General features: G+C 42.6%; 2 protein-coding genes and 1 long non-coding RNA gene across 9 annotated transcripts; 1 reads left to right on the top strand and 2 right to left on the bottom strand.

Moving 5' to 3' along the window:
* Positions 1–516: 516 nt before the first annotated feature.
* Positions 517–14,509, bottom strand: LOC139550405 (large neutral amino acids transporter small subunit 2-like). The gene is made up of 11 exons (XM_071361285.1): positions 14,371–14,509; positions 10,620–10,824; positions 10,000–10,151; positions 9,452–9,577; positions 5,699–5,852; positions 5,124–5,247; positions 4,803–4,906; positions 4,292–4,388; positions 3,978–4,127; positions 3,546–3,723; positions 517–1,788 (listed from the first exon to the last, which is right to left on the bottom strand). Exons 1-11 carry the CDS (start codon positions 14,507–14,509, stop codon positions 1,697–1,699), a joined length of 1,521 nt encoding a protein of 506 aa, XP_071217386.1. The 3' UTR covers positions 517–1,696.
* On the top strand, positions 12,118–20,605 carry LOC139550408 (uncharacterized). Of its 7 annotated transcripts, none has more exons than XR_011670029.1 (4): positions 12,118–12,450; positions 14,417–18,781; positions 18,985–19,970; positions 20,468–20,588. It is a non-coding gene; the product is annotated as an uncharacterized lncRNA (long non-coding RNA). The 7 variants fall into 7 exon arrangements; XR_011670026.1 differs by having other exon boundaries at positions 18,815–19,970; XR_011670028.1 differs by having other exon boundaries at positions 14,417–18,984; positions 19,052–19,970.
* Positions 17,680–24,428, bottom strand: LOC139550404 (protein arginine N-methyltransferase 5-like). Its single transcript, XM_071361284.1, has 16 exons — positions 24,261–24,428; positions 23,504–23,622; positions 23,251–23,336; positions 22,853–22,987; positions 22,576–22,688; positions 22,421–22,470; positions 22,152–22,315; positions 21,875–22,036; positions 21,709–21,786; positions 21,525–21,583; positions 21,286–21,408; positions 20,862–21,037; positions 20,459–20,662; positions 20,232–20,342; positions 20,075–20,139; positions 17,680–19,964 (listed from the first exon to the last, which is right to left on the bottom strand). The coding sequence occupies exons 1-16, from the start codon at positions 24,359–24,361 to the stop codon at positions 19,812–19,814; spliced, it is 1,899 nt and encodes a 632-aa protein (XP_071217385.1). The 5' UTR covers positions 24,362–24,428; the 3' UTR covers positions 17,680–19,811.
* Between the last annotated feature and the right edge of the window lie 1,444 nt (positions 24,429–25,872).

Raw genomic sequence — 25,872 nt, 5'->3', positions numbered from 1 at the left:
ATTCCGTTGCAAAACGTTTCTTGTGTTGCAAAACATTTAGCAACAAAGCAAACATAACTGAATTTGTCCAATAGAAACTAGTTGCAAAACAATCCAACTAATGAATACACCCCAAGTGGATGAACGCTTGATGAGGTAGGGGTTCAGAGTAAACTGATGGTGCATGGCCAGATAGAGAAGCGATCACCTGAACAATTACATTGAAGGTCATGGTCAGTTATCTTTTTCCATATTATAGCAACATTCCTCTCATCAGTCAACCCTATAAATGTAATGTTATTTTCATACATAACATTGTGTGCGTGTTAGTGTCTAAGCATGCACTTTTCCATTTCTGCTGCAGACACACAACTCAATAAACACATTTACGTGAGGAGAGCTGTATTACATGTTATTACTAAACAGTGTGGCACATTTATTGCATACATCTTTAAGGCGGTGTTGAATATCAAATGGAAAGTGAAGTAATATCCTCAAAAGCATAGATCAGACCACATAAATGGCGCAGAGAGGTAGTGTTTGTGGGAGGATTTTAATGGAAGGAACTAAACCACCAGCATTGGGCTTCCCAGCACCACAAGGAGACAGTGGGAGCATGCCTGTTCATTTTCATTGCCTGTTGTAGCTTTACAAACAGGGTAACAAAGCATGTAAGAAACATGGTGGCAGTTCAGTAAGGAATTTCTTATCATTCAGGTGACTAGAACTGTTAGTGTGTTTCATTGCATGTTTGTATTGATATTGAGAATATAAGATGGTAATGAAACTTGAAAGTGTAAGGAATTAGTGATTCCATGCTGAGCAGCACAGTAATAAACATTTGTCAATGCAAGATGTGTATCACCAAATAAAAAGACCTGTGACTGGCATTATAGGAGTACGTTGCATTATTATTGACAACCATACAGAAGTGTGCCCTTGAGCAAAACATATATGCAGCATTTCTATGATTATTAATCATTTGTTTACATAATTATTACTACATTCAGTGTATGGGTCATGCGAGTTCTTTTGCAAGAATTAAAAATCTAATCTTGAACATCAACGCATATTAACAAGTTGTGAGAGAGTGATATAACGTGACTTTAAAGTGGCTTTATCACGTAAAAGGATCTGGTCGTTCAGGAATACACCATACACCTATCCTCTATAGTACGTTGAAGAGCAGTTTACAGAAGACATTACACTCATGTACAACAATAACATAAAACAATGAAAAGGGGTGATAAATTAAACGCAATAAACAAAAACATTTTGGGAATGACAGTTTGTTTAGTGTTATGTGGAAGACTATACATTAAGATCACTATTAAACTTTGCCACAACCAAAACAGATATTAAACCAATACCAAAATCTAAATAAAAGACAATACAGTACAACATTTCCCAAAACAGATCCTACAGAAAATGATCTTCACATCTGAACATCAACATTACTTATCTGTCAAATATATTGATATTGCAGCTCAGACTCATGGGAATGGGCAGTAGTATTGCATTGAGGCAGATGTGTAAAGTCTTAAGGCCAGTCAACATTTAAGAGAGAAAACCAAGTGCTGTAGCATATCTCCTTGAGTGCATCTGTCCATCTTTTGATGTCTCCCAGTCTCTCTCGACACCCTTTTAAGAGTGTGACTGTCTGTGCCAATGTTCATTCAGATGGGTTGAACACATTCCCCAGTTCTTCTTTCTGTCCCTATGCCGTTCCCTGGTTTCCTACATTTCTGCTTTCGCCCATGTCTGGGTACACCACCACACAGAACTTTTGGCACACGTGGGTCATCTTACCTGGGTGTGAGAAGGAAGTGAGGAGTAACCAAGTGTAGAAGAGGAAAAAATAGATTTCATATCAATACAGTCGTGGCCAAAAGTTGAGAATGACACAAATATACATTTTCAAAGTCTGCTGCCTCAGTTTGTATGATGGCAATTTGCATATACTCCAGAATGTTATGAAGAGTGATCAGGTGAATTGCAATTAATTGCAAAGTCCCTCTTTGCCATGCAAATGAACTGAATCCCCAAAAACATTTCCACTGCATTTCAGCCCTGCCACAAAAGGACCAGCTGACATGTCAGTCATTCTCTCGTTAACACAGGCGTGAGTGTTGACGAGGACAAGGCTGGAGATGACTCATGCTGATTGAGTTCAAATAACAGACTGGAAGCTTCAAAAGGAGGGTGGTGCTTGGAATCATTGTTCTTCCTCTGTCAATCATGGTTACCTGCAAGGAAACACGTGCCGTCATCATTGCTTTGCACAAAAAGGGCTTCACAGTCAAGGATATTGCTGCCAGTAAGATTGCACATAAATCAACCATTTATCGGATCATCAAGAACTTCAAGGAGAGCGGTTCAATTGTTGTGAAGGCTTCAGGGCGCCCAAGAAAGTACAGCAAGCGCCAGGATCATCTCCTAAAGTTGATTTTAGCTGCGGGATCGGGGAACAACCAGTACAGAGCTTGCTCAGGAATGGCAGCAGGCAGGTGTGAGTGCATCTGCACGCACAGTGAGGTGAAGACTGACGATGGCCTGTTGTCAAGAAGGGCAGCAAAGAAGCCACTTCTCTCCAGGAAAAACATCAGGGACAGACTGATATTCTGCAAAAGGTACAGGGGTTGGACTGCTGAGGACTGGGGTAAAGTCATTTTCTCTGATGAATCCCCTTTCCGATTGTTTGGGGCATCCGGAAAAAAGCTTGTCCGGAGAAGACAAGGTGAGCGCTACCATCAGTCCGGTGTCATGCCAACAGTAAAGCATCCTGAGACCATTCATGTGTGGGGTTGCTTCTCAGCCAAGGGAGTGGGCTCACTCACAATTTTGCATAAGAACAAAGTAATGAATAAAGAATGGTACCAACACATCCGAGAGCAACTTCTCCCAACCATCCAGGAACAGTTTGGTGAGGAACAATGCCTTTTCCAGCATGATGGAGCACCTTGCCATAAGGTAAAAGTGATAACTAAGTGGCTCGGGGAACAAAACATCGATATTTTGGGTCCATGGCCAGGAAACTCCCCAGACCTTAATCCCATTGAGAACTTGTGGTCAATCCGCAAGAGGCGGGTGGACAAACAAAACCCACAAATTCTGACAAACTCAAGCATTGATTATGCAAGAATGGGCTGCCATCAGTCAGGATGTGGCCCAGAAGTTAATTGACAGCATGCCAGGGCGGATTGCAGAGGTCTTGAAAAATAAGGGTCAACACTGCAAATATTGACTCTTTGCATCAACTTCATGTAATTGTCAATAAAAGCCTTTGATACTTATGAAATGCTTGTAATTATACTTCAGTAGTCCATAGTAACATCTGCCAAAAATATATAAAGACACTGAAGCAGCAGACTTTGTGAAAATTAATATTTGTGTCATTCTCAAAACTTTTGGCCACGACTGTAATCCCGAAGGCTAAGCATTTTGCACTACATTAAATGGTACAGGTACTGTCATTTACGACTTTACTAGAACCCAGTGTTTCTTGACCAGGAAGAACTAGGGGTCGTAGTAATGAGCATCATCACTAGTGAATATGGTTTCCATACCGATGAAGGTGTTGAAGCATTGGGGCTTGTTGTCCCAGTAGACCCCCAGGAAGTAGACAGGGACTCCAGTCAGCATGATAGCCATGCCGAGGCCACACACCACAGGCTCAGAGTACAGCGAGAAGATGAGCAGGAAGGCCCAGAACAACAGGTAGATCACTGGCCACACCAGGCTCACCTGAAGACAGGACAGCCAACAATCTATACAATCTCATACATGATCAAATGTACACAAAGAATGTAATGCATACAAAGTACAGAGTAAACAATTGAACAATCCACAGGGGGAACACAACACATGCTTTGACAGTTATGGCATTGTGCATATGTCAGCTTGTAACTGGTCATAAACAAGATTAGACCCATGACTGCAAGCAATAACCTTGTCCAATCGGATTGAGTGATGGAAGCACAGACATATGAAGGGTTTACCTTGATAGGCCGATATAGGTCTGGCTGTTTGATGCGCAGCACAATCTGCCCAGCGACGGTGACCCCATAGAAGAGGTAGTTTATGAAGCCCACATAGTTGATGAGGGTATACATGTCACTGGTGCACAGCATCAGTAGGGTGGAAATACACTGTAAAGAAGCAGGGTGGTGGGGCAAAAGTCATCCATTCATTTTAAAGTCAAATTAGGCATTAAACACTCGAGAGACTACTGTACATAGAGAGAGTGAACTGGGATGACACGTTTGTAGGTGAGAGAGGAAGAGAGATTATGTTGGGTAAAGTTAGGACTCACGGTGAATAGTAGGGCTGGGATTGGGGTACAGCGTTTCACATGAATCATTGCCAGTAGCCGGGGGAGATGGCCTTCCCTTGCTCCAGCAAAAAAGAGCCTGAATGAAAGAGACCGTGAAGAACATGAACTTAAGGTCAGCACTGAGATACTGGAAAAACAGTCCTCTCTCTTGTTGCTTTTGGACTCGCAAAGAATGAGGGAAAAAAAACTTTAAAAACTGTCCATTAAGGTGTAGAAAAACAAACACAGGTGATAACAAATGGGACACAAAGAAATGAAGACAAAGCAAGGCAGTGATGGTAGAGGCACACAGAGGTGCAACATATGGAATAAGAAAGGGGAAGAGCTGGTGCAGAAAGAACAGGAATCATAGTGACTAGATGTGATCATTCTGTGGTCTGATATTTCCACACGTATGAAGGACGCACCACAGACAGGAGGCAATGTAAATGGCAATGTAAATTACAGACAGCGTGAGAGCAAGAGAGAAGGACGGGGTGCATAAACTGACCTCGACGACGTGAAGAGGGAGCCATTGACCCCCCCAAAGGTAGACAGAGCGACAGAGATGGGCATGATCCATGACATCACTCCAAGTAATTTCTCACCAAATGTCTGGGAGAGAATTTGTGGACATAGGAGAGGAGAGTTTCAACACAAACAAATTCTGCTAACTGATGTTTCTGGATGACTTTGAAATCCAAAACTGGTGACTAAAAGCATTTTCTACTGATAACCAGACTTTAGACCAAGCTGCATGAGTCCCAAAAGCAGCCATTCCCAAAAGCAGCTACACAAGGGCAGCGGAATGGGGAGGGCCGGGGCATCTCACCACAGCAACGGCATTGGAGGCCAGCAGCTCCTGAGGACTCATGGCGGTGACATAGGCGATGTTGGCGAACACATAAACAAAAGTCACCAGAGGGATGGAGATGAAGATGGCCCGAGGAAGGTTCCTGTTATACAGAGAGAACAGGGTTGAAGAGCTGGGGTTCTGGTGGGGGTGTATTTATGGTGTGAATTACCATCCGAATTGATAACACAGGCCTAACAGGACACCGTCTCATCTGTAATACAGAGTTATAGGTATAGATCATGGTTGACTAGGATAACCAGTGCTGGACTTGGACTGAAATAGGTACCGATACTCATTTTGGTTGCCGGTACCGTATATATTTAGGTGCAGCATTTCCACAATACTTTTGAGCTACTATTCTATAAGAGGTGCAGGAGCTCAAGCAGTAGAACATTTTAGGTGCTGGTACTCCACTCCGGTGAGCTCCTGCCCAAGTCGGGCACTAATGATAACCAGACATGAAACTGGCTAGATTGGGTGTGTATGTAATGCTACCCTGTTGAGACCATGTGCAACTTGTGATTTCGGTCAAGTTGGGGGATCTAGCTCACTTGTAGGGGTCGACAAGCTCCTCTGTGACATAGTTGAGGAAGTTCCATCCCCCGTAGGCAAAGGAGCCTTGCAGGAAGGACAGGGCTATCTGGCCAATGTCATAGGGCTGGAACGTCTCGAATGCATGCGCTGGCTCCAGCCAGTAATACTCCCCTGGGAACAAACACAAACAAACCAAACACAAACAACAAACAAACACAAACACAAACAACAAACAACAAACAAACACAAACACAGAGTGGGTGGTGGAATTGTGTGTGGGGTCCATGGACATTAAAACCAGTAGATCGTGACAGCGCTGACATCATCCATCTATTAATATGGAAAACATCCGACGGCGCATGAAGCCAGAAGTATTTTAATTTGAAGCGCGCAATATTGCTGAATTGAGCTGAACGGCACCAACAACAAAAATCACTAAGGATCATGTTGAAAGTGGCTGTAACTGCAGGAAAGGATTGTGGTCGATGTAGTCGTTTTCATCCTGCCTGAGAGTCAACCTTAATGTCTATGGCATGAGGGCGTGGCCCTCAGAGCCTACTGGCCCGTGATTTGTCTGTCAGCAGGTGGTCCTGCATCACGACACTGAACAAAAATATAAATCAACATGTAAAGTGTTGGTCTCATGATTCATGAGCTGAATTTTTTTTTAATCCAAAATTTTCCATAAGCACAAAAAGCTCATTTCTCTCAAATCTTGTGCACAAATTTGATTACATCCCTGATAGTGAGCATTATTCATTTTCCAAGATAATCCATCCACCTGACAGCTGTGGCATATCAAGAAGCTGATTAAACAGCATGATCATTACAGTTTTGAGGGAGCGGTCAATTGGCATGTTGACTGTAGGAATGTCCACTAGAGTAGTTGCCAGAGAATTCAATGTTAATTTCTCTACCAAAAACTGCCTCCAATATTGTTTTAGATAATTTGGCAGTACGTCCAACCGGCCTCACAACCGCAGACCCTGTGCCCAGGACCTCCGCATCCGGCTTCTTCACCTGCGGGAGCGTCTAAGACCAGCCACACAGACAGCTGATGAAACTGTGGGTTTGCACAACCAAATAATTTTTGCACAAACAGTCAGAAACCGTCTCGGAAAGCTCATCTGCATGCTCACCGTCCTCAGTGTCTCGACCTGACTGCAGTTCGGCCTCATGACCGACTTCAGTGGACAAATGCTCACCTTGCCCAGTCACGTGAAAACAACAGGTTATGTCCTAATGAGTTTATTTTAATTGAGTGATTTTCTTATATGAACTAACTCAGTAAAAATGTTGAAATTGTTGCGTTTATATTTGACAAGTACAGTTGAAGTCGGAAGTTTACATACACCTTAGCCAAATACATTCAAACTCAGTTTCACAATTCCTGATTCTTAAATCCTAGTAAAAACTCCCAATCTTAGGTCAGTTAGGATCACCACTTTAAGAATGTTAAATATCAGAATAATAGTTGAGAATGATTTATTTCAGCTTTTATTTCTTTCATCACATTCCCAGTGGGTCAGAAGTTTACATACACTCAATTAGTATTTGGTAGCATTGCCTTTAAATTGTTTAATTGGGTCAAACGTTTTGGGTAGCCTGCCACAAGTTTCCTACAATAAGTTGGGTGAATTTTGGCTCATTCCTCCTGACAGAGCTGGTGTAACTGAGTCAGGTCAGTAGGCCTCCTTGCTCACACACACGCTTTTTCAGTTCTGCCCACCAATTTTCTATAGGATTGAGGTCAGGGCTTTGTGATGGCCACTCCAATACCTTGACTTTGTTGTCCTTAAGCCATTTCGCCACAACTTTGGAAGTATGCTTGGGGTCATTGTCCATTTGGAAAACCCATTTGCGACCAAGCTTTAACTTCCTGACTGATGTCTTGAGATGTTGCTTCAATATATCCACATAATTTTCCTCTTCATGATGCCATCTATTTTGTGAGGTGCACCAGTCCCTCCTGCTGTTTCATCAGACCAGAGGACATTTCTCCAAAAAGTACAATCTTTATCCCCATGTGCAGTTGCAAACCGTAGTCTGGCTTTTTATGGCGGTTTTAGAGCAGTGGCTTCTTCCTTGCTGAGCGGCCTTTCAGGTTATGTTGATATTGGACTCATTTTACTGTGGAAATATATACTTTTGTACCCGTTTCCTCCAGAATCTTCACAAGGTCCTTTGCTGTTGTTCTGGAATTGATTGGCACTTTTTGCACCAAAAAAGTACATTCAAAGTACATTCATCTCTAGGAGACGGAAGGCGTCTCCTTCCTGAGCGGTATGACGGCTGCGTGGTCCCATGGTGATTATACTTGAGTACTATTATTTGTACAGATGAATGTGGTACCTTCAGGCATTTGTAAATTGCTCCCAAGGATGAACCAGACTTATGGAGGTCTACATTTTTTTTTCTGAGGTCTTGGCTGATTTCTTTTGATGTTCCCATGATGTCAAGCAAAGAGACACTGAGTTTGAAGGTAGGCCTTGAAATATATCCACAGGTACACCTCCAATTGACTCAAATGATGTCAATTAGCCTATCAGAAGCTCCTAAAGCCATGACATCATTTTCTGGAATTTTCCAAGCTGTTTAAAGGCACAGTCAACTTTGTGCATGTAAACTTCTGACCCACTGGAATTGTCATACAGTGAATTATAAGTGAAATAATCTGTCTGTAAACAATTGTTGGGAAAATGACTTGTGTCATGCACAAAGAAGATGTCCTAACCGACTTGCCAAAACTATAGTTTGTTAACAAGAAACTTGTAGTGTCGTTGAAAAACTAGTTTTAATGACTCCAACCTAAGTGTATGTAAACTTCCGACTTAAACTGTATATTTAATTAAATATCCCGATTTGTAGCGAACTTTAAAATTATTACCAGTGGGGATCGAGCTTCATAATAAACACATTTTAGAGGCCAAAACAGCAGTCTAAAAAAGTGTTTCTTTTGGCCATTCTGCCAATGGTAATTTACATAGGCTTTCTAGGGTAGTCCAGGGCTTTTGGCACCACTAGGTTGCTACGCAGGAGCCGACCAGCAGAGCTCGTGACTTCACGCTCTAGACAGGACACTGGGGTCCTGGTTTGGTCAGAGATTATGTGTGGGTTGAAGAGGTAAGGGGACTTTAATCCCCTCTCTCACATAGGGACAATGCAAATCCTGTGGAAAGCACGAGTTAACAGTATTATGGTGTTCTGGCACTATATGTTTATTCAGCCATACTTCCCCCTCTCACATATTGTGATTATTCTTGTGTATCAAAGGTTCTGGGTGAATAACAGATTAGACTAGTTTCTCAAACTTCTAGTGGCCTCAGACACTTTGTCCAGCAGGTGGAGACAGATTAAGACCGTAAAGTATGTGTCAGTGGGGAATGATAGCACAGAGTTTGTAAATCCGAGGCGCAACTTTGCGAGACTTCCGGGAACGACACGGTCAAAAACAACATGGAGTGCCTTTGATTTGACAGCCTGAACATGGGCAGTTCAGCACGAGACTACCGTTAGACCCCATGACGTGTTTCTATGCATGAGTTTAGCTTGCCAACGTCACCATGATTTCTCCTACAAGTGTGATCTGGGATTTCTATTGGAAAAGCAGTTTGTTTTTCGATTGGAGAAGCATCTACATAGTGTACTGTCTTTGCCAATACTCTACGTACAGTAGGGCTATCCTGTAGACATCCCAATGACTTTGTAATGAATGATGAAACAAATCAACAGTTACAGATCAGAATCAAAATCCAAGAGACCGAGTCTACCTTTGCAGATCTGCACAAAGCCCATGATGATGATAAGACCCAGGGCTAGCAGCTTCCCAGTAGTGAAGACATCCTGAACACGAGTGGCCCAGCGCACACTGGAGCAGTTCACCCACGTCAGCAACACTGGGACAAAAGGAGGAAGAGTCACATCACGCATCATAGCAACTTACCACACATGGAATACAGTAACACTATACTAGACAGTAATACGGTAGATTTGACCTACAAATATTTATTTTACCTTTATTTAACTAGGCAAGTCAGTTAAGAACTAATTCTAATTTTCAATGACTGCCTAGGAACAGTGGGTTAACTGCCTTGTTCAGGGGCAGAATGACAGATTTGTACCTTGTCATCTCGGGGATTTGAACTTGCAACCTTTTGGTTACTAGCCCAACGCTCTAACCACTAGGCTACCCTGCCTCCCCAAATATCCCTCAAGTCGCAAATTCAGCGAAGAGCGCCAGGAGGGCCAGTGATCAGGCTGAAGTAAACAAAGTAGTCAAAAAAAAAATACGGCGGCATGCATGTTCTGAGGTGCTCACATAGACAGACAGCAGCCAGCAGGCGGAGGCCATTCTCTGGGGGGATGCAGGAGGGAAATAGGGGCTGCAGGATGTAGTTGGAGAAGGTGAGGGCGATGACCGCCTGGTTGGTGGGGTAGATCACCAATACCGCGATCCACAGACGCAGGAACCTGGGAGAGGTAGGTAGGGAGGGAGGGATGTAGGGAGGGAAGGAGGGAGGGGGTCGGAGAATCACACGTAAAAACACCTCAATCACACATATCAACGTCTACATTTCTGATGTAGAGCAAAAACCTGTCAGAATACTTGATACTGTATGTGAGGAAAATAAATACCAGTGCTCATTAGAGGACAGTGGGAACACAAAGAACCAACTAGCAGACTTTTCAATAATATGGGCTGATGTATGTGTACAATAAAGGGCAGACATTAAAACAAGGTTAATGACATATAGGAAATGGTGGGGGACAAAATAATGGTAATTTACTGCTTTGTGGGGGGGTACATTTGTAAAGTATACTGTCAATTTATCTGTGTCTGAGAAAAGGGTGGCTCAAAAAATGACAGATGTAACCAGCATTTCTCTTGCAGTACTCTTACAGTATAAGTATTCTCTCATCACCATGCATTTCCCTTACCCGGCAAGTCCTCCAAATATGTCCTTGACGTACGAGTAGTCTCCTCCAGACTTGGGGATGGTAACGCCCAGCTCGGCATAGCAGAGTGCGCCAATGGCTGTGATCACTCCAGTGACAATCCACACGATGAGAGCCAGCCCCACAGAGCTCGCATTCTCCAGAACGCCCTTTGGGCTCACAAAGATCCCTGAACCGATGATGTTACCTGAGACCCAGACAAAGAGACAAGGAGGGTAAGGAGGAGTGGAAAATGCTGCATCAATCTTTTAAAAGTGGAGGGTAATATTACACAACATTGACTAGGGCCGACATGGTGCCTTTGGCTGACAAACAAGTGGAGTGTGGACTGGAATGGAAAGTGAGTTTCCGGTCACTTAGTCCACAGCTTCCTGCTTAGTGGCCAAGTAAGCGCAACATCACAGGGACCCTTTGCCAACTTCTCATCCTGTATAACTCACTTTCCACTACCTCTTCTCATTTACATCAGTCTCAACACAGCAACTACATCTTCAGACTACTTGTTGTGACTCAAACATAAGATCAGGATTATCAGAATGTTTTTGGGAGTCATAGATAATACAGTAGCACAAACAGGACAGCAGGGCAAAACCACCAACTGCTGACTGTCACGTTTTCCCCCAGGCTTATCTGACTGATCCCTTGTGATCATTATTATTATTTGACCATGCTGGTCATTTATGAACATTTGAACATCTTGGCCATGTTCTGTTATAATCGCCACCCGGCACAGCCAGAAGAGGACTGGCCACCCCTCAGCCTGGTTCCTCTAGGTTTCATCCTAGGTTTTGGCCTTTCTAGGGAGTTTTTCCTAGCCTCCGTGCTTCTACACCTGCATTGCTTGCTGTTTGGGGTTTTAGGCTGGGTTTCTGTACAGCACTTTGAGATATCAGCTGATGTAAGAAGGGCTATATATATACATTTGATTTGATTCACAAAGACCACCCAGGAAGGAAGCTCCCAGTCAGACTCCGACTGCAAAAGTAATTCCAAAAGATTAGATCTACATGCAGAGACATTGATATGGAGTGTGATTCTACAGCACCGGTCTGGCTCTCTAAACCGGTTCCTGGAGAGCTATACTGTCCTGTAGGTTTTCACTTCAACACTGGAGCCCAGTTACATAAAACATCTTAAGTATTACCCTTAAAGGAAAGGAAGCATGAGTTTTTACTTGCTAAAGTAACAGTGTGGTCAAAGACTTAGTAACTTAGTTGTAGTCACGATCTGGTTACCTAAAACTACAAATGTAAAAATGCTTAAAAATAACTTATTTACGGATATCTTCGGAACTACCCACAATGCATTTCTCACCGTCATATGGCGAACCGGTGCTACCTAGCTAATTTCAGCTGGCTAACACTACCTACTACCTGCTAGCATGTAATTACATTCCAAACCATGTGTTGGCACTAGTGAGCTACTATGTACATCCACAAAGAAACCATATAAAGTAATGCTTGTTTGTTAGTGGTAGTCGGGTGAGTGTTGTAGTAGTTCTGTCGTTTGTCGCTAGTGCAGTAATACCTACAAGGATGGGGTTAGGATTCATTTGTGGGCCAAAAAGGAGAAGCAAGCTTTGAAGTCGGAACAGTTTGTCCGGTTGAAGTCAGCAGATTGGAATAGGGGAACCCTGAGCACGTCACTGTATGCAGTACTCACTTCACCATTGATGACTGATGGCATAGTATAACCAGTGGAAGGCAGGATTCGGAATTAGTGACAAACCAGGTGCTGTGCCTAGCGTGAATGTGAAGCCTGCAACCTACTTCCTACCGGTACATGGCGAGTGTCAACAGTGGAGATAAACCGGGTAAATGTAATGTGGATTTACCTCACTATATCGCTATTGGAATAGTTAGCTTTCCCTCTGAAGGTCTCTCCTTAGCTCTTTGACTTTGGTAACCAACTCAGCTGTCAATTTGTTTGGTGTTCTGTGGGTTCCTGGCTATGCTAGACTAATTGTTCTCTGGCTTACTACTTAGCTATGTAGACCATGGTGGTTGGCTAGCTAGGTTAGTTAGCTGGCTAAGCTAGCTAGCAGGCTAAAAACTTTAGCTGGCTGGATAAGATAACCGGTAACATTATTGGATAACTGGTTAGATGGTGTTATGCATTTTCAAAAAGTTGGTTTACTTTAATGTTGCTGGAAGGTAGATGCTGATAGCATCTGGCTGACTCACACAATACTAATGTAACGTTAGCAGGCTAGTAACCTTGCAAGCGGATTTGTAACAAATTCATATTTGCTTGTAAATTGGATGAATTTAATTGAAACCAGTAGTCATGAGGGCAATTGATTTGGTATAATTTGATGTTATACATTTTAAGTTCTGTTAGCGTTTACATATAGGGAATAGGCTGACTTGTCTCATCCTCCATATTAAGTCACACCCCACAATTTATTTTTCTTTCCCGGCATGACTTCAGCATTCTTCGGAATGCTGATCAGTTTTATGTAACAACTCAAAATGTAAAAGTGAAGGGTAACGTTGCACTGGGACGTTTGCTGCGTATTCTAATGCAAAATCATATGTTACATGTGGTTACGTTTATGCTACATACCCTTTAAGGGTATACCTTAAAGCTGCAATATGCAACTTTTTGGGTGACCTGATCAAATTCACATTGAATGAGATCTAACTCGCATTTCTTTGAAAGCAAGTTTAAGAAGTGGTAGGTCTGTTCTGTGCGCTATTTCTGTTGGACATTTCTGTAGAGCACCTTCAAAGCTGCACTACTATACAGAAATAGCTCCGCCATTTCCTGGTTGCAAAAATTCTAGTAGTTAGTCTAATTTCAGTTTGTGACAAAACAAGCGAGTCCAGTACATTCTGAAAGTATTCAGACCCCTTAACTTTTCTTTAATGTTGTTACGTTACAGCCTTATAAAATTTATTAAATATTTGTTTTCCTCAATCTACACACAATACCCCACAATGACAGTGAAAACAGGTTTTTAGAATGGTTTGTAAATGTATTATTTACATAAGATTTCAGACACTTTGCTATGAGACTTGAAATTAAGCTCATGTGCATCCTGTTTCCATTGAGCATCCTTGATGTTTCTACAACTTGATTGGAGTCCACCTGTGTTAAATTCAATTGATTGGACATGATTTGGAAAGACACCTGTCTATATAAGATCCCACAGTTCAGTGCATACCAGAGAAAAAAAAAACAAGCCATGAGGTCGAAGGAATTGTCCGAAGAGCTCAGAGACAGGACTGTGTCAAGGCACATATCTGGGGAAGGGTACCAAAAAATGTATGTAGCATCTAAGGTCCCCAAGAACACTTTGCTGATTCATGCTGATGATTTAAAGTGCAGCTGGTACACAGGCCAAGCATTATTGAGATTACTTTTTATTGACTTCCACTGCATGTGGGTGGGATGGATGCTGCTCTGTGACAGCCATTTTATAACAAATCCACATACCAGTTAAATAGACAACCTCACACAGGCACATAATGTATTATTTTGAGCCATGTGGATTTTCTTGCAATCACAAAACTTTCAGGAGGTAGTCTGGCCATTAAAGAACATACAGATTGAAAACAGGTTTTTCAAGACCAGTTCAGAACAGCTGCAAAATTAGCACTGTTTGTGCAATCCATGTGGACCATACATTTCATCTCAATCAATTAGGTTGGATTTTAGGAGGACACACCCATACCTACATTGAGGAAGAGATCATAGATAGCAAGAACGGATAAGCATAATAATGACTTGCCCACAATAATTCCACATGCGCTGACAAGGCCAATCTCCTTCTTCAGAGCCACTCTTCCTGAGTCCTCTTCAGTGGATTCGGAGGAAAGCGTATCCCCATCTGCCGATGCATTGCCCCGCAGCCTAGGACCATCGGTCATCTCGTCTCCAAGATCACTTTTGTTGGATGAAAAGCGCAGGTGCAGTGCAACCTAGCTCAGTTTGGTGTTACCTGCACTAATGGAGAACAAAAATCGTTTATCTACAGAAAAACTATTAATCAGTGTCAAACGTATCTTTGATGCCATAAAAAAAACATAGCCCGTGGCACAAATGTGATTTACAAATAGCAATTGTCAGTGAGAATTTTCTCTAGTCAATTAATACAAAAATGTAAGCGCTCAGACTGATGAAGCGTGCAATATACCGCCCTATAACGTTTCCCTGCCATTCGAATAGTGTGTGGGCTACACGGAGATTACTGCTATTATTAGAAACTACATTGCTTCATAAATAATTCAGTCGTTCGACGCAACGCGGTGCGACCAGCCAGCCCATGTTCACCTGCGTAAAGTAGGCGCAAGATCACCCAGCAGTAATAGGCTTTGTAGAGGAAATAGGCCACTGAAGATAATCTTGTAGGCCTACTATACACAGCGGGTGGTCAACCACATTGAAAATAACAATGGCAAACTGGCAATGGCAAGCAATTTACAGTAGGCTATATCAGTAAACAAAAATTTCCTAAGAACCCATAATGTGTGCCAGACTAATACATTCCTGTTGCCTATAACAATACTTATTTATAATTTCTCATTTGCCCCGAAAGTTATTCAATTTGTTAAAAAAAGAAAAAAAGAATGCATGATATAACTTAGCAGGGGCGCAACTTTGGTTTTAGAAATGTGGGGGTTGGGGGGACATAATTATTATTTTTTGTTTTCCAGTCGGATAAACACTCCAAACAGCCTACCCGACCGTTCACAGGCGTCCGCATGGTCCTACGGCACAATTGTCTCGTTTTGGATCGTGGGCAAAAATGCAATTTCAGAATGTGGGTGACGTCCCCCGTCCCCAGTGAAAGTTGCGCCCCTGTAGTTTAGTGATGAGGGCGATTCAGTTTGGATGGATACAATATAGCCTATGCCATTGTAATCGTTGACACTGTTTTACAGCCTCAAATTCAAGCAATTGACAAAATGATCGACCCACCTCTTCTCCGGAGTAGCCGTGACTTTTAAAATGAACAATCACCAGCATCCTGTTATCAGCACACCCGACAGCTGTTCGACATTAGCAAGTGAACAAGATCTCAGCCTTACTGGAAAATTTAACACCATTTGCTTGAAATGCTCAACCAATTAACGTGGCCGAAATAGTCAACACAGGGTAAGCCCCTCCCCTCCACGTTTCAGCAGGGTTGTTAATTTATTATTTTACTGTTATAATGCTTTAGTAAACTCAAATACATTTTAAGAATGTTAGTTTAAATTAGTTTGTGAAAGGTCAAGAGGAAGTAGAATGATAGAAATAATTCAAATGCATTAAATAGGAAGGGTGTGAGTAGCCATCGTATTATATAGCATTAACACTGATTTCAGTGTTTTCTGTGAGTTGTCTGGAAACTAGACTGAGCTGAAAAACAAAACAGGTTCCTCTAAAACAACCTTTGGGGTGGAGGCTACAACCTGCACTCCTTCACACCTGTGTTTACAGCTAGATATTTGTTTTCTCTTAACATGAGCAACTCTGTCATCACAAGAAATCTGACAAAACACCTTATTAGGGTCACGCAGACGGACAGATGGAGAGAAACACTGACTTTGAGTTGGTCAAATTCCAAGCTATGCCTCAGTGAATTAATGTGTTTCATTGAGGAAAAAACATCTTATACTTGTGTCACTTACTGCCATAATGACAATTATCATGTGTGCAGCACACATTACTTACACGGCTTGTTGGTAAGACAGCAGCCAGAGTGAGTGTGTGGGTGAGCTAGCGTTGCTGCTGGTCTCCTCATGGTAAAACAGCGTGGGACAGAGACAGCAACACACACAGTCAGCGTTTTGAGAGAGTGAAAACATCAATGGTGGTTAGTGAGCAGTTTCGTTTGTGATGTGGATTAAGCCCAACATTTGAGAATATTTATGAGCTTGTTTTGCATTAGTGTTTGTCCCACCCTAAAATAGCAGGGTACCTATATATCTAGAGCAGACACTATTTAGAGGGCCTAAGTGTTCTGGTCAAGAAAGGTCACTTGGTGCCAGAGCTGTGTTGAAATACGTGTATTAAATTATTTATTTCAACAACAAAAAAATCTGTGTACAGTATTTGAGTATTTTAAAATAATGTGGCCGAAATCAGCTAATTCTATTGGAAGTATTTTCAAACAATTTCCAATAATTTCCTATTTGAAAAATATTTGAAAATTGTTATTTCCAATTACATTACAAATACTCCTAGGACATTGGTCCAAATGCATCAGAGTATTTATTTGAAAATACTCTGCATTTGAATATTTTGAAATACACATCAATACTTTCCAAGTACATATAATTTCCCCGAAAAATATCTGAATATTGCTTCGAAATGTGAAAGTAATTGAAATAGTAATTGAACCCTGGTTTGCTTGGTGCCAAATTGATGTGGGAGTAGGTGAAAGTATTCCCTAGAAGTCTGCACTGCAGCAATAACACTCTCGCCTTGTGGAGACGAGTTTAAAAGAGTTGTCTTCTTTTCCAGAAAGAAACTTGGTGTTTACCAGCAATTCCAAGAATATGTGATAAACTTTTCTCTCAGTTGGTATAGCTGTGTTCCTTCTCCATTTCTATTGGACCTGATCCCTAAATGACAGCATGCGTGGCTTAGCTACCTACTTATTTGGTGTTATTTTGATAGGTTTGCCTCTAATGGTGTAGCCCATCATTGTAAATAAGAATTTGTTCTTAACTGACTTGCCTGGTTAAATAAAAATAATGCTAATTACATTCAATGCCAATATTTGATCCCTACCTCTCCTATGGTGACACCTACTGGACAGAATACATCACCACAGTACATGCCATGGTGCAGTCAGACATTAAAACCAGGGTGCAGTCTGTTGATCAGACACAAAAAGGAATAGATCTTTTATATACAATTTCTTTGTGTACATGCATGCATTTAAGTTTTCCATTCCAAATATCCTTTTGATATAGGCATAGCCTGAACTCAAAATAATTCAGTGGAATAACAACCTTATCACAGCCTGCCATTTAACCCACGAGGGAACATGCTAAATAAGTAAGTAGATGCAAGAGGCACATATACAAACAGGGCAAAGAGCAGCAAGTTGCTAGTAGCTGTCTTTATTGACAATATGGATCAGACAAAAACCGTAACAAAACAAAGAAATGAACACCTGAAAAACATATGACCTGAACAGCCCATCTCCTACACACTGCTGTATCGGAGTTGTAACCAGTTAATAAGTGTGTTGAGTTACAATTTAGAGCCATTTCATCTATCCGTTATTGTATGGAATAGGTCTTTTGACCAATCACATCAGATATTTTTCATAGATGATCTGATTGGTCAAAAGAACAATTAGTGAAAAAAATATCAGAATTCGGCTGCCTATCTGAATGCTGCCATTGAGGGTATCTTGACTGCCGGCTAAATAAGTAATTTAAACTCAATAGGTATGTATGTGGATGACAGTCCATGCCTGAAACTGACTCCTAACTATATTGTAAAGTACCAGTCTCAAATCGCTCCCATCTAAACCATTGATTGGGTTCTTATTCCCAGCTCTAAAGCCTCACTGTGACCCAGGTCTGTAGGTATCTAAAGCCTCACTGTGACCCAGGTCTGTAGGTTTCTAAAGCCTCACTGTGACCCAGGTCTGTAGGTTTCTAAAGTCTCACTGTGACCCAGGTCTGTAGGTTTCTAAAGTCTCACTGTGACCCTGGTCTGTAGGTTTCTAAAGCCTCACTGTGACCCTGGTCTGTAGGTTTTTAAAGCCTCACTGTGACCCAGGTCTGTAGGTTTTTAAAGCCTCACTGTGACCCAGGTCTGTAGGTTTCTAAAGCCTCACTGTGACCCTGGTCTGTAGGTTTCTAAAGCCTCACTGTGACCCTGGTCTGTAGGTTTCTAAAGCCTCACTGTGACCCTGGTCTGTAGGTTTCTAAAGCCTCACTGTGACCCTGGTCTGTAGGTTTCTAAAGCCTCACTGTGACCCAGGTCTGTAGGTTTCTAAAGCCTCACTGTGACCCAGGTCTGTAGGCTTCTAAAGCCTCACTGTGACCCAGGTCTGTAGGTTTTTAAAGCCTCACTGTGACCCAGGTCTGTAGGTTTTTAAAGCCTCACTGTGACCCAGGTCTGTAGGTTTCTAAAGCCTCACTGTGACCCAGGTCTGTAGGTTTCTAAAGCCTCACTGTGACCCAGGTCTGTAGGTTCTAAACCTTCAATTTGGCCCAGGTCTGTAGGTTTTTAAAGCCTCGCTGTGACCCAGGTCTGTAGGTTTTTAAAGCCTCGCTGTGACCCAGGTCTGTAGGTTTTTAAAGCCTCGCTGTGACCCAGGTCTGTAGGTTTTTAAAGCCTCGCTGTGACCCAGGTCTGTAGGTTTTTAAAGCCTCGCTGTGACCCAGGTCTGTAGGTTTCTAAAGCCTCACTGTGACCCAGGTCTGTAGGTTCTAAACCTTCAATTTGGCCCAGGTCTGTAGGTTTTTAAAGCCTCACTGTGACCCAGGTCTGTAGGTTTCTAAAGCCTCACTGTGACCCAGGTCTGTAGGTTTCTAAAGCCTCGCTGTGACCCAGGTCTGTAGGTTTTTAAAGCCTCGCTGTGACCCAGGTCTGTAGGTTTTTAAAGCCTCGCTGTGACCCAGGTCTGTAGGTTTTTAAAGCCTCGCTGTGACCCAGGTCTGTAGGTATTTAAAGCCTCACTGTGACCCAGGTCTGTAGGTTTTTAAAGCCTCACTGTGACCCAGGTCTGTAGGTTTCTAAAGCCTCACTGTGACCCAGGTCTGTAGGTTTCTAAAGCCTCACTGTGACCCAGGTCTGTAGGTTTTAAACCTTCAATTTGGCCCTGGTCTGTAGGTTTTTAAACCTTCAATTTGGCCCTGGTCTGTAGGTTTCTAAACCCTCACTGTGACCCAGGTCTGTAGGTTTTAAAGCCTCACTGTGACCCAGGTCTGTAGATTCTAAACCTTCAATTTGGCCCTGGTCTGTAGGTTTTTAAACCTTCAATTTGGCCCTGGTCTGTAGGTTTTTAAACCTTCAATTTGGCCCTGGTCTGTAGGTTTCTAAACCCTCACTGTGACCCTGGTCTGTAGGTTTCATGGTATGAGCAGGCTCATGATTACAGGTGAATAGGTAAAATGCTAGACCTTTTGTGAGCAAGACTACCTCAACTTCATTTGCAACTAAGTGCCTGTTTAATTGTGTCTGTATGCATGTGTGTCTTTGTATGCGAGTGTGAGATCTTCACAGGCCGATGGTGTAGGATCGTCCTGCTGGGTTGTGGATAGCGGAGCATGAGGGCTCTGTCACGGCCCATTCGTACCACACCTTCTTCCCATTGTTACATCTCCAGAACCTCACCACGACGTCATCATCCTTCGTCACAGGGATCGGTTGCTGCAGGTGGGAGAGGGAAGGAAAAGAGTAAATACACTACATTCTTTTGGGTAATAAAATGTGCTAAATGTAAAGACACATTTTACATGACTGTATGACAGTCAACTTACTTTGAGAGGGAAGAGGATGGGGAACCAGGAGAACATTCCAGGAGAGTGGGTCTCTGGCTTGATACCTTGACCAAACAGATGCACACATTGATGTTAATGATATCAAAACACCTTAAAACCTCATCATATAATCGTCGTCCCCACTCTTACTACTTACTGAGTGTGACATCTCCGTAGAGTGTGGTCTCGAAGTATCCAGCAAAGCCATGCAGCACTGTGTTACACCCCACAGAGAATCTGAGGCACTGATACCGGTTGTTGTTCATATCTGAAGGAAAGGAGAGAAGCGCATTTAGTACATATCTTATGTGTGATCATTAACCGCACCCTTACATGGAAGCATTAGCCATGTAAGGGTGTTTGACGTGTGTGTATGTGTGTTACCTGTGGTAGGGTGAATGAAGGTGAAGCAGGCCTTGGGCTCAGCCAGCTGGTGGAAGTTGTGGAGTCGGACTACGTAGGGGGTCTCAAAGTGGCACTCGGGGTCCTTGTCCCGCTCCCTGCACCCCCGGACCTCATTATACAGCTTGGAGGAAGAGAGGGGGGCCAGGAAGGATGTGTAGGAACAGGGGATGCTCACACCACCATCTGAGAGGAACAAGAGATTGGGAACACGTTTAAGATGAAAGGGTAGAGGTGGTTGAGGCAAAATAAATGGGCATTGAAAGAAAATTACCATGATATGTACAGAGCTCTATCACATAATAAAGATTTCAATCAGTGATGAGCAACATTTCAATATCAACGAGTTGCAAATGACTGCAATTAGAGTGACTTCCCCCCCTACCTTTGAGAAAGTTCTGTGCTCCATCTAAACACTCTGGGGACAGCTCATTGTCCCCGAAGGACCCGAGCAGCTCGCTGACGATGATGTCTGCCTTCTCAGGTGCCGCCCACTCCCTCATGTCACATGACACTACGGTCACCTGATCGCCCCACTCCTCAAACTTCCAGTTCTCAAGCCTGGGAGTGTGTGACAGGATCAGTACAGGGAATTTTTAGGAGCTCAGTGGAGATTAATGTTGCCAACCTCACATTTTTATCTGGATTTATTTATCTGCCAGAGAGTATTAAAGCTATCCGCCAAAATTACTCCTAATGCCCGAATAAAAAAAAAATGGAGGACTTCAATTATCTTCTGGAATGAGTTTAGCCTGTGCTGGCAAATCTTTTGGAGGTCAGGGTTCAAAATGAGAAAAGGTTCCACTCACGTGACGACAGCGTTGGGGTTCTTCTCCACGGCGTAGATACGGAGCTTTCTGTCAGCCTGCTTGGCGGCCCGCAGGGAGGCGTTGACCAAAGGACCTCTCCCAGCACCCAGCACCATCAACACCCTGGGGTTACAGAGAATACATACGGTTACCCACCAGATACAGAGGGGGAAGGTGATTGTCAGGAGAATAGATACTCATTAACAGAGGACAGACAGTGAGGTGTTGGAGCTACTCACTGTGTATTGGTCTCCTTCTGCTCCTCCGGGACTCTGTCCATCAAACACTTATACACAGCCTGCAGAAAGATCAGGAGAACCCAATCGGTACTTAATGATATTACTGTGTTAAACCCTACCAGCCACATCACTAATACTGTTAGTGTATTATACTGTGAGAACATGCATGTCAAAGGCTCCTTACCTGCTGGTACTGGGAGTATTTGATGGGATCCTTCTCAAACACTTCATATGTCTGAGACTCCAGATTGTCCATGAGGGGCTAATGGGAAGAAAACAGATAGAGACATAAAGAATCCAATGCATACAGACAATAGGTATGCCTATTTACAAACTTAACAAACACACACCTGAAGAGGAGACTGTAGGTAATCCTCGTAACCCTTAGCGAACAGTTCATAGGCATTGGGGGCAGGGCGGTTCTGGTTGAGGTATTCAAGGTACTGCAAGTAAGACCGGAAGTCCTTCTCACTGTGACGACTGGTGCCAGTGAAGATGAACTGGGCCTCAAGCTGGGAAAACAAGGAAATGTTTTGCAAAATACATTTTCAAGAACAGAAGACAGACTGAAGATAAAACGGTTGTAGTTGCTATAACAATTGCCATACAGCCTAGCATTTACAGTACCTTGAATAGACGGAAGATGATTTGCTGGTGGGCTTTTGAAAGGACTGGGAACCCTTTCTTATTGGTCAGAAAGATCCTGGTGGGAAGAATAGCTGCTTTAATTGGCTCTCCAAGCCACTTGTCGATCACAGCGTTGGTGGGCATGTTTGCTCCAACCTCAATGGCTTCAGGGAAAGGAAGGGAAGACAGGTCAGTATCAATTGTGACCAAAACAATTCCTTATCAGTTTGTTAACACTCTAACCATGTTTCCCTGTCCTGCTTCCTTACCTAAACAGATTCTCTTGTTGTAGTCACAAAGAGTTCTGAATGAATGCCACCTGAAAAATTAAAAACAAAAACTACATTTTTACAAAAAGCAAAAATACAAGGCTGAAAACCTTGATGCCTTAGCCATGTGGCCCTAGCTGTGACGGCAGACCCACCAGGCCCAGGTCTTCTCGTCATTACTGCCATCATCTGTGTGTTTCGTTTGCTCATTCTCGATGATGTCATCACGCATATCATCAGAGGAAATCAGGGGGACCCGGATCCAGAACTGATATGACACAATCCACAGTTTCTTAGTTGTAGGTTTTATAACTTCAATTTTAAGTTCACTGAAATACCATGAAATTGCCAGTCACAACACAAGCCAAGGATTAAGAATGCGTTATAGTTCTTATATGGTACAAATAGATAACTCTTGACTGCTGTAGCTACCATGCAGGAATGGTGTCCAGTCTGGATGTGGTTGAGCAGCACGCGGGCCAGGTTGGCACAGTGAGGGCCCTTCAGAGGGATCATAAAGGCTGGCAGACCCAGATACGCTGAGAAGTTCAGCTCCTGGACCAGGGCCTGAGACATGACAGAGGGATGAAAGGAGAGCACCAATTCAACCTGTGGCAAAGATGTTTCAAATGGTCTGCTTGAGTGGACAAAGGAGGCCATGGTGTATTCACTAAAATTCAAACGGAACCCAACAGAACAAAATGGGGAGGGACCTACCTGAATTTGTACAATAGAAACAGTCATTTTCATAGCGAAACGTCCTCCATTGCAAAGCGGTTTGCTACTTTTTGTTACGGTGTGAATACGTCTTTTCATGATGTCCAACTCACCGCTTCTGAATTCCTGCGCTCCGTCTCCACCTCTGAGTCTGTCTCGATCCATGAAGAAAGCTTTCCAACAACCAGAGTGTTCCAGTCTGGGTAAGGAAAAATTGTAATTCAATATCCTGATACTTAATAAAAAATTTGATTAGATAGTTATGTAAGTAGATGCTCCTGTGCTCAGTGGAACTTGAGAATGAGAATGTACTGTCTAGTTTCTACCATTGAGGCCAGTATAAATACAGGTTGCCTCTGACCTCACCTCGCCCACAGAGTAGCAGGTCCGAGCGTGTATGTGCTCCAGATCGGACTTTGGCTGGATCCAACTCAAACTCCCTCCTGAACCTCGGGTGGAAGAGAGGCATGCACAAGAAGTCAAACCTGAAAGAGAAGGGACAGATGGGACACTAGTTGAGTTGTCGATGATCTACAGTCCCTGGTTCTAATCCAGGCTGAATCACATCCGGTCGTGATTGGGAGTCATATAGGGCGGCGCACAACTGTCCCAGCGTCGTCCGGGTTTGGTCGGGGAAGGCCGTCATTGTAAATAAGAATTTGTTCTTAACTGACTTGCTTAGTTAAATAAAGGTTAAATTAAAAAAAACATTTTAAATGTCAACTTGTCTGATGCTCTTGCAAAGTTAATTGTACGAAAATTACTTTACAAACGTAGTTAACATTTAATTGGATAATACATTCAAGTAACGTAAAGGATCTACAGTAGCCAACGTTATTTAATTGGATAATACATTCAAGTAACGTAATGGATCTACAGTCAAATGTATTCTCAACAGATCATATTGAGGTAGTGGCCAGGAGGAACATTTCTTAGCCATTTTGATAGTGCACGTGCTAATATTTCACCGGCAAATGAACCTAGCTAGTTTGCCGTTACTGCCGCGCTAAAATAGCTAGCTAGTTAGCTGGCTACATCACGTGTAGAAATGAAGCCAAATGGTAGATAGGGATAGCCTACTCGTCTCCAGTATTTGACTGCTTGAGCGAAGCAGTTTACTTACCCAAGTTTAGCGACCGCTGCAAGCGTGTCAGCAACCTCGGGCACACAATTCAAATCTCTCCCGCAAGACACCCTGCCCCCTGTACTGTGGGACGCCATCATTAACCGAGTGAATGGGGAAGAAGGGAGTTGCAATTAGAATCGGGGAAACTGACGCCATTTTGGCTCTAGTCAAGCGTATGCTGTCATAGCGTGGATATGGAGCGCAGAATCAAAATGACTTCCCTCTGAATGCAGTTTCACGCGTTTCAACAACTGTCGCGACACTTGCACGTCCAGCGAGAATATGGTAGTTTGGGGTCACGTCATAGAGACGTTTGTCAGAGATGTTTGAAAAACCATTGGGATCATATTTGGTCACACCCAGACAACGTAAGTAAGTATCTAGCTGCAGAATTTTTGGGGGTGGTTGTTAATTAGATTCGTCCCGCAGTTCTTGATTTTCTTGTTTATTTTATTTATATATAAAAAATATATTGGCTATATAAATCACATTTTCAGTGATGTTAAGTACTTTAGTAAAAATACTTTAAAGTGCTATTTAAGTATTTATTTTGGGTATCTGTACTTTACTATATATATTTTTGACTACTTTTATTTCACTGCACTACTTAAGAAAATATAGTACTTTTTACCCCATACATTTTCCTTGACACCCAAAGGTACTCTTACATTTTGAATGCTAAGCAGGACAAGAAAATAGTCAAATTCACGCACTTATCAACCGAACATCCCTGGTCATCCTTACTGCCTCTGATCTGGCAGACTCAATAAACTAACTTACTAAGAAATGCTAATATAGGTTCCATTTGACTTCCATTAGATTTATGACACAACTGCTGAAAAGTTTGCATTTGAAACAGTGGCCAGGTAAATAAAACCGAAGCGTTGCTGTGATACCAGGGGGCTATTCAATACACCGATTCTGTTTCAAAACGGAAGCAAACAAAATGGGGCGGGACCTACCTGAATTTGTCCAATAGTAACTCTCATTTTTCTTTGTTCACTTCAGTTTGGTTCTTAAACGGTGAACGATTTCCGTAATGAATATGCCCGTGGGCCATAGACTGCTTACAGAGTAAGAAAACCATTATGTATTTTTGTAATTTGAGTGATCTATCCCTTTAAAAAATGAATCACAGAATAGCAGGAACAGCACCATCTAGTGGTCAGAACCTAGTAATATCAGGATGTGGGATGGTACATAAACCCAACAACTTCAATGCCAAATTTCTCTAAACAAAAACAAAAAAACATTCACTGAGAATATGATGAAGAAACCATTCTCTGAGCCACAGCTCCATACTATTTGTCAAACATAGGGAACTGATAGTATATACTCGTTGTTGGGGTGGGATTGTGGGGGGTCCGTGAGTGTCTTTTGTCATTTCCTCATGTCTAACTCATTAGCTAGATTTCCATCCAATTGGCCACAGATTTCCGTGCAAATATTCAAAAATCTGCATAAAAGCAATGTATGCATTTTACCACCAGAGATGAGTTTCCATCAAATGTACTTTTTGCGGATAAAAGGCTGTGTGTGATGATGTAGTGCACATAAAAAAAACGTTTGCAGTTTAATTCCTATGAACCGAATAAAAAAATACAGGTTA

This window comes from Salvelinus alpinus, chromosome 23, assembly GCF_045679555.1.
Source record: "Salvelinus alpinus chromosome 23, SLU_Salpinus.1, whole genome shotgun sequence".
Classification (NCBI taxonomy): domain Eukaryota; kingdom Metazoa; phylum Chordata; class Actinopteri; order Salmoniformes; family Salmonidae; genus Salvelinus; species Salvelinus alpinus.
The sequence above is the reverse complement of the archived record's forward strand: the minus strand, read 5'-3'. Positions and strand labels throughout refer to the sequence as shown.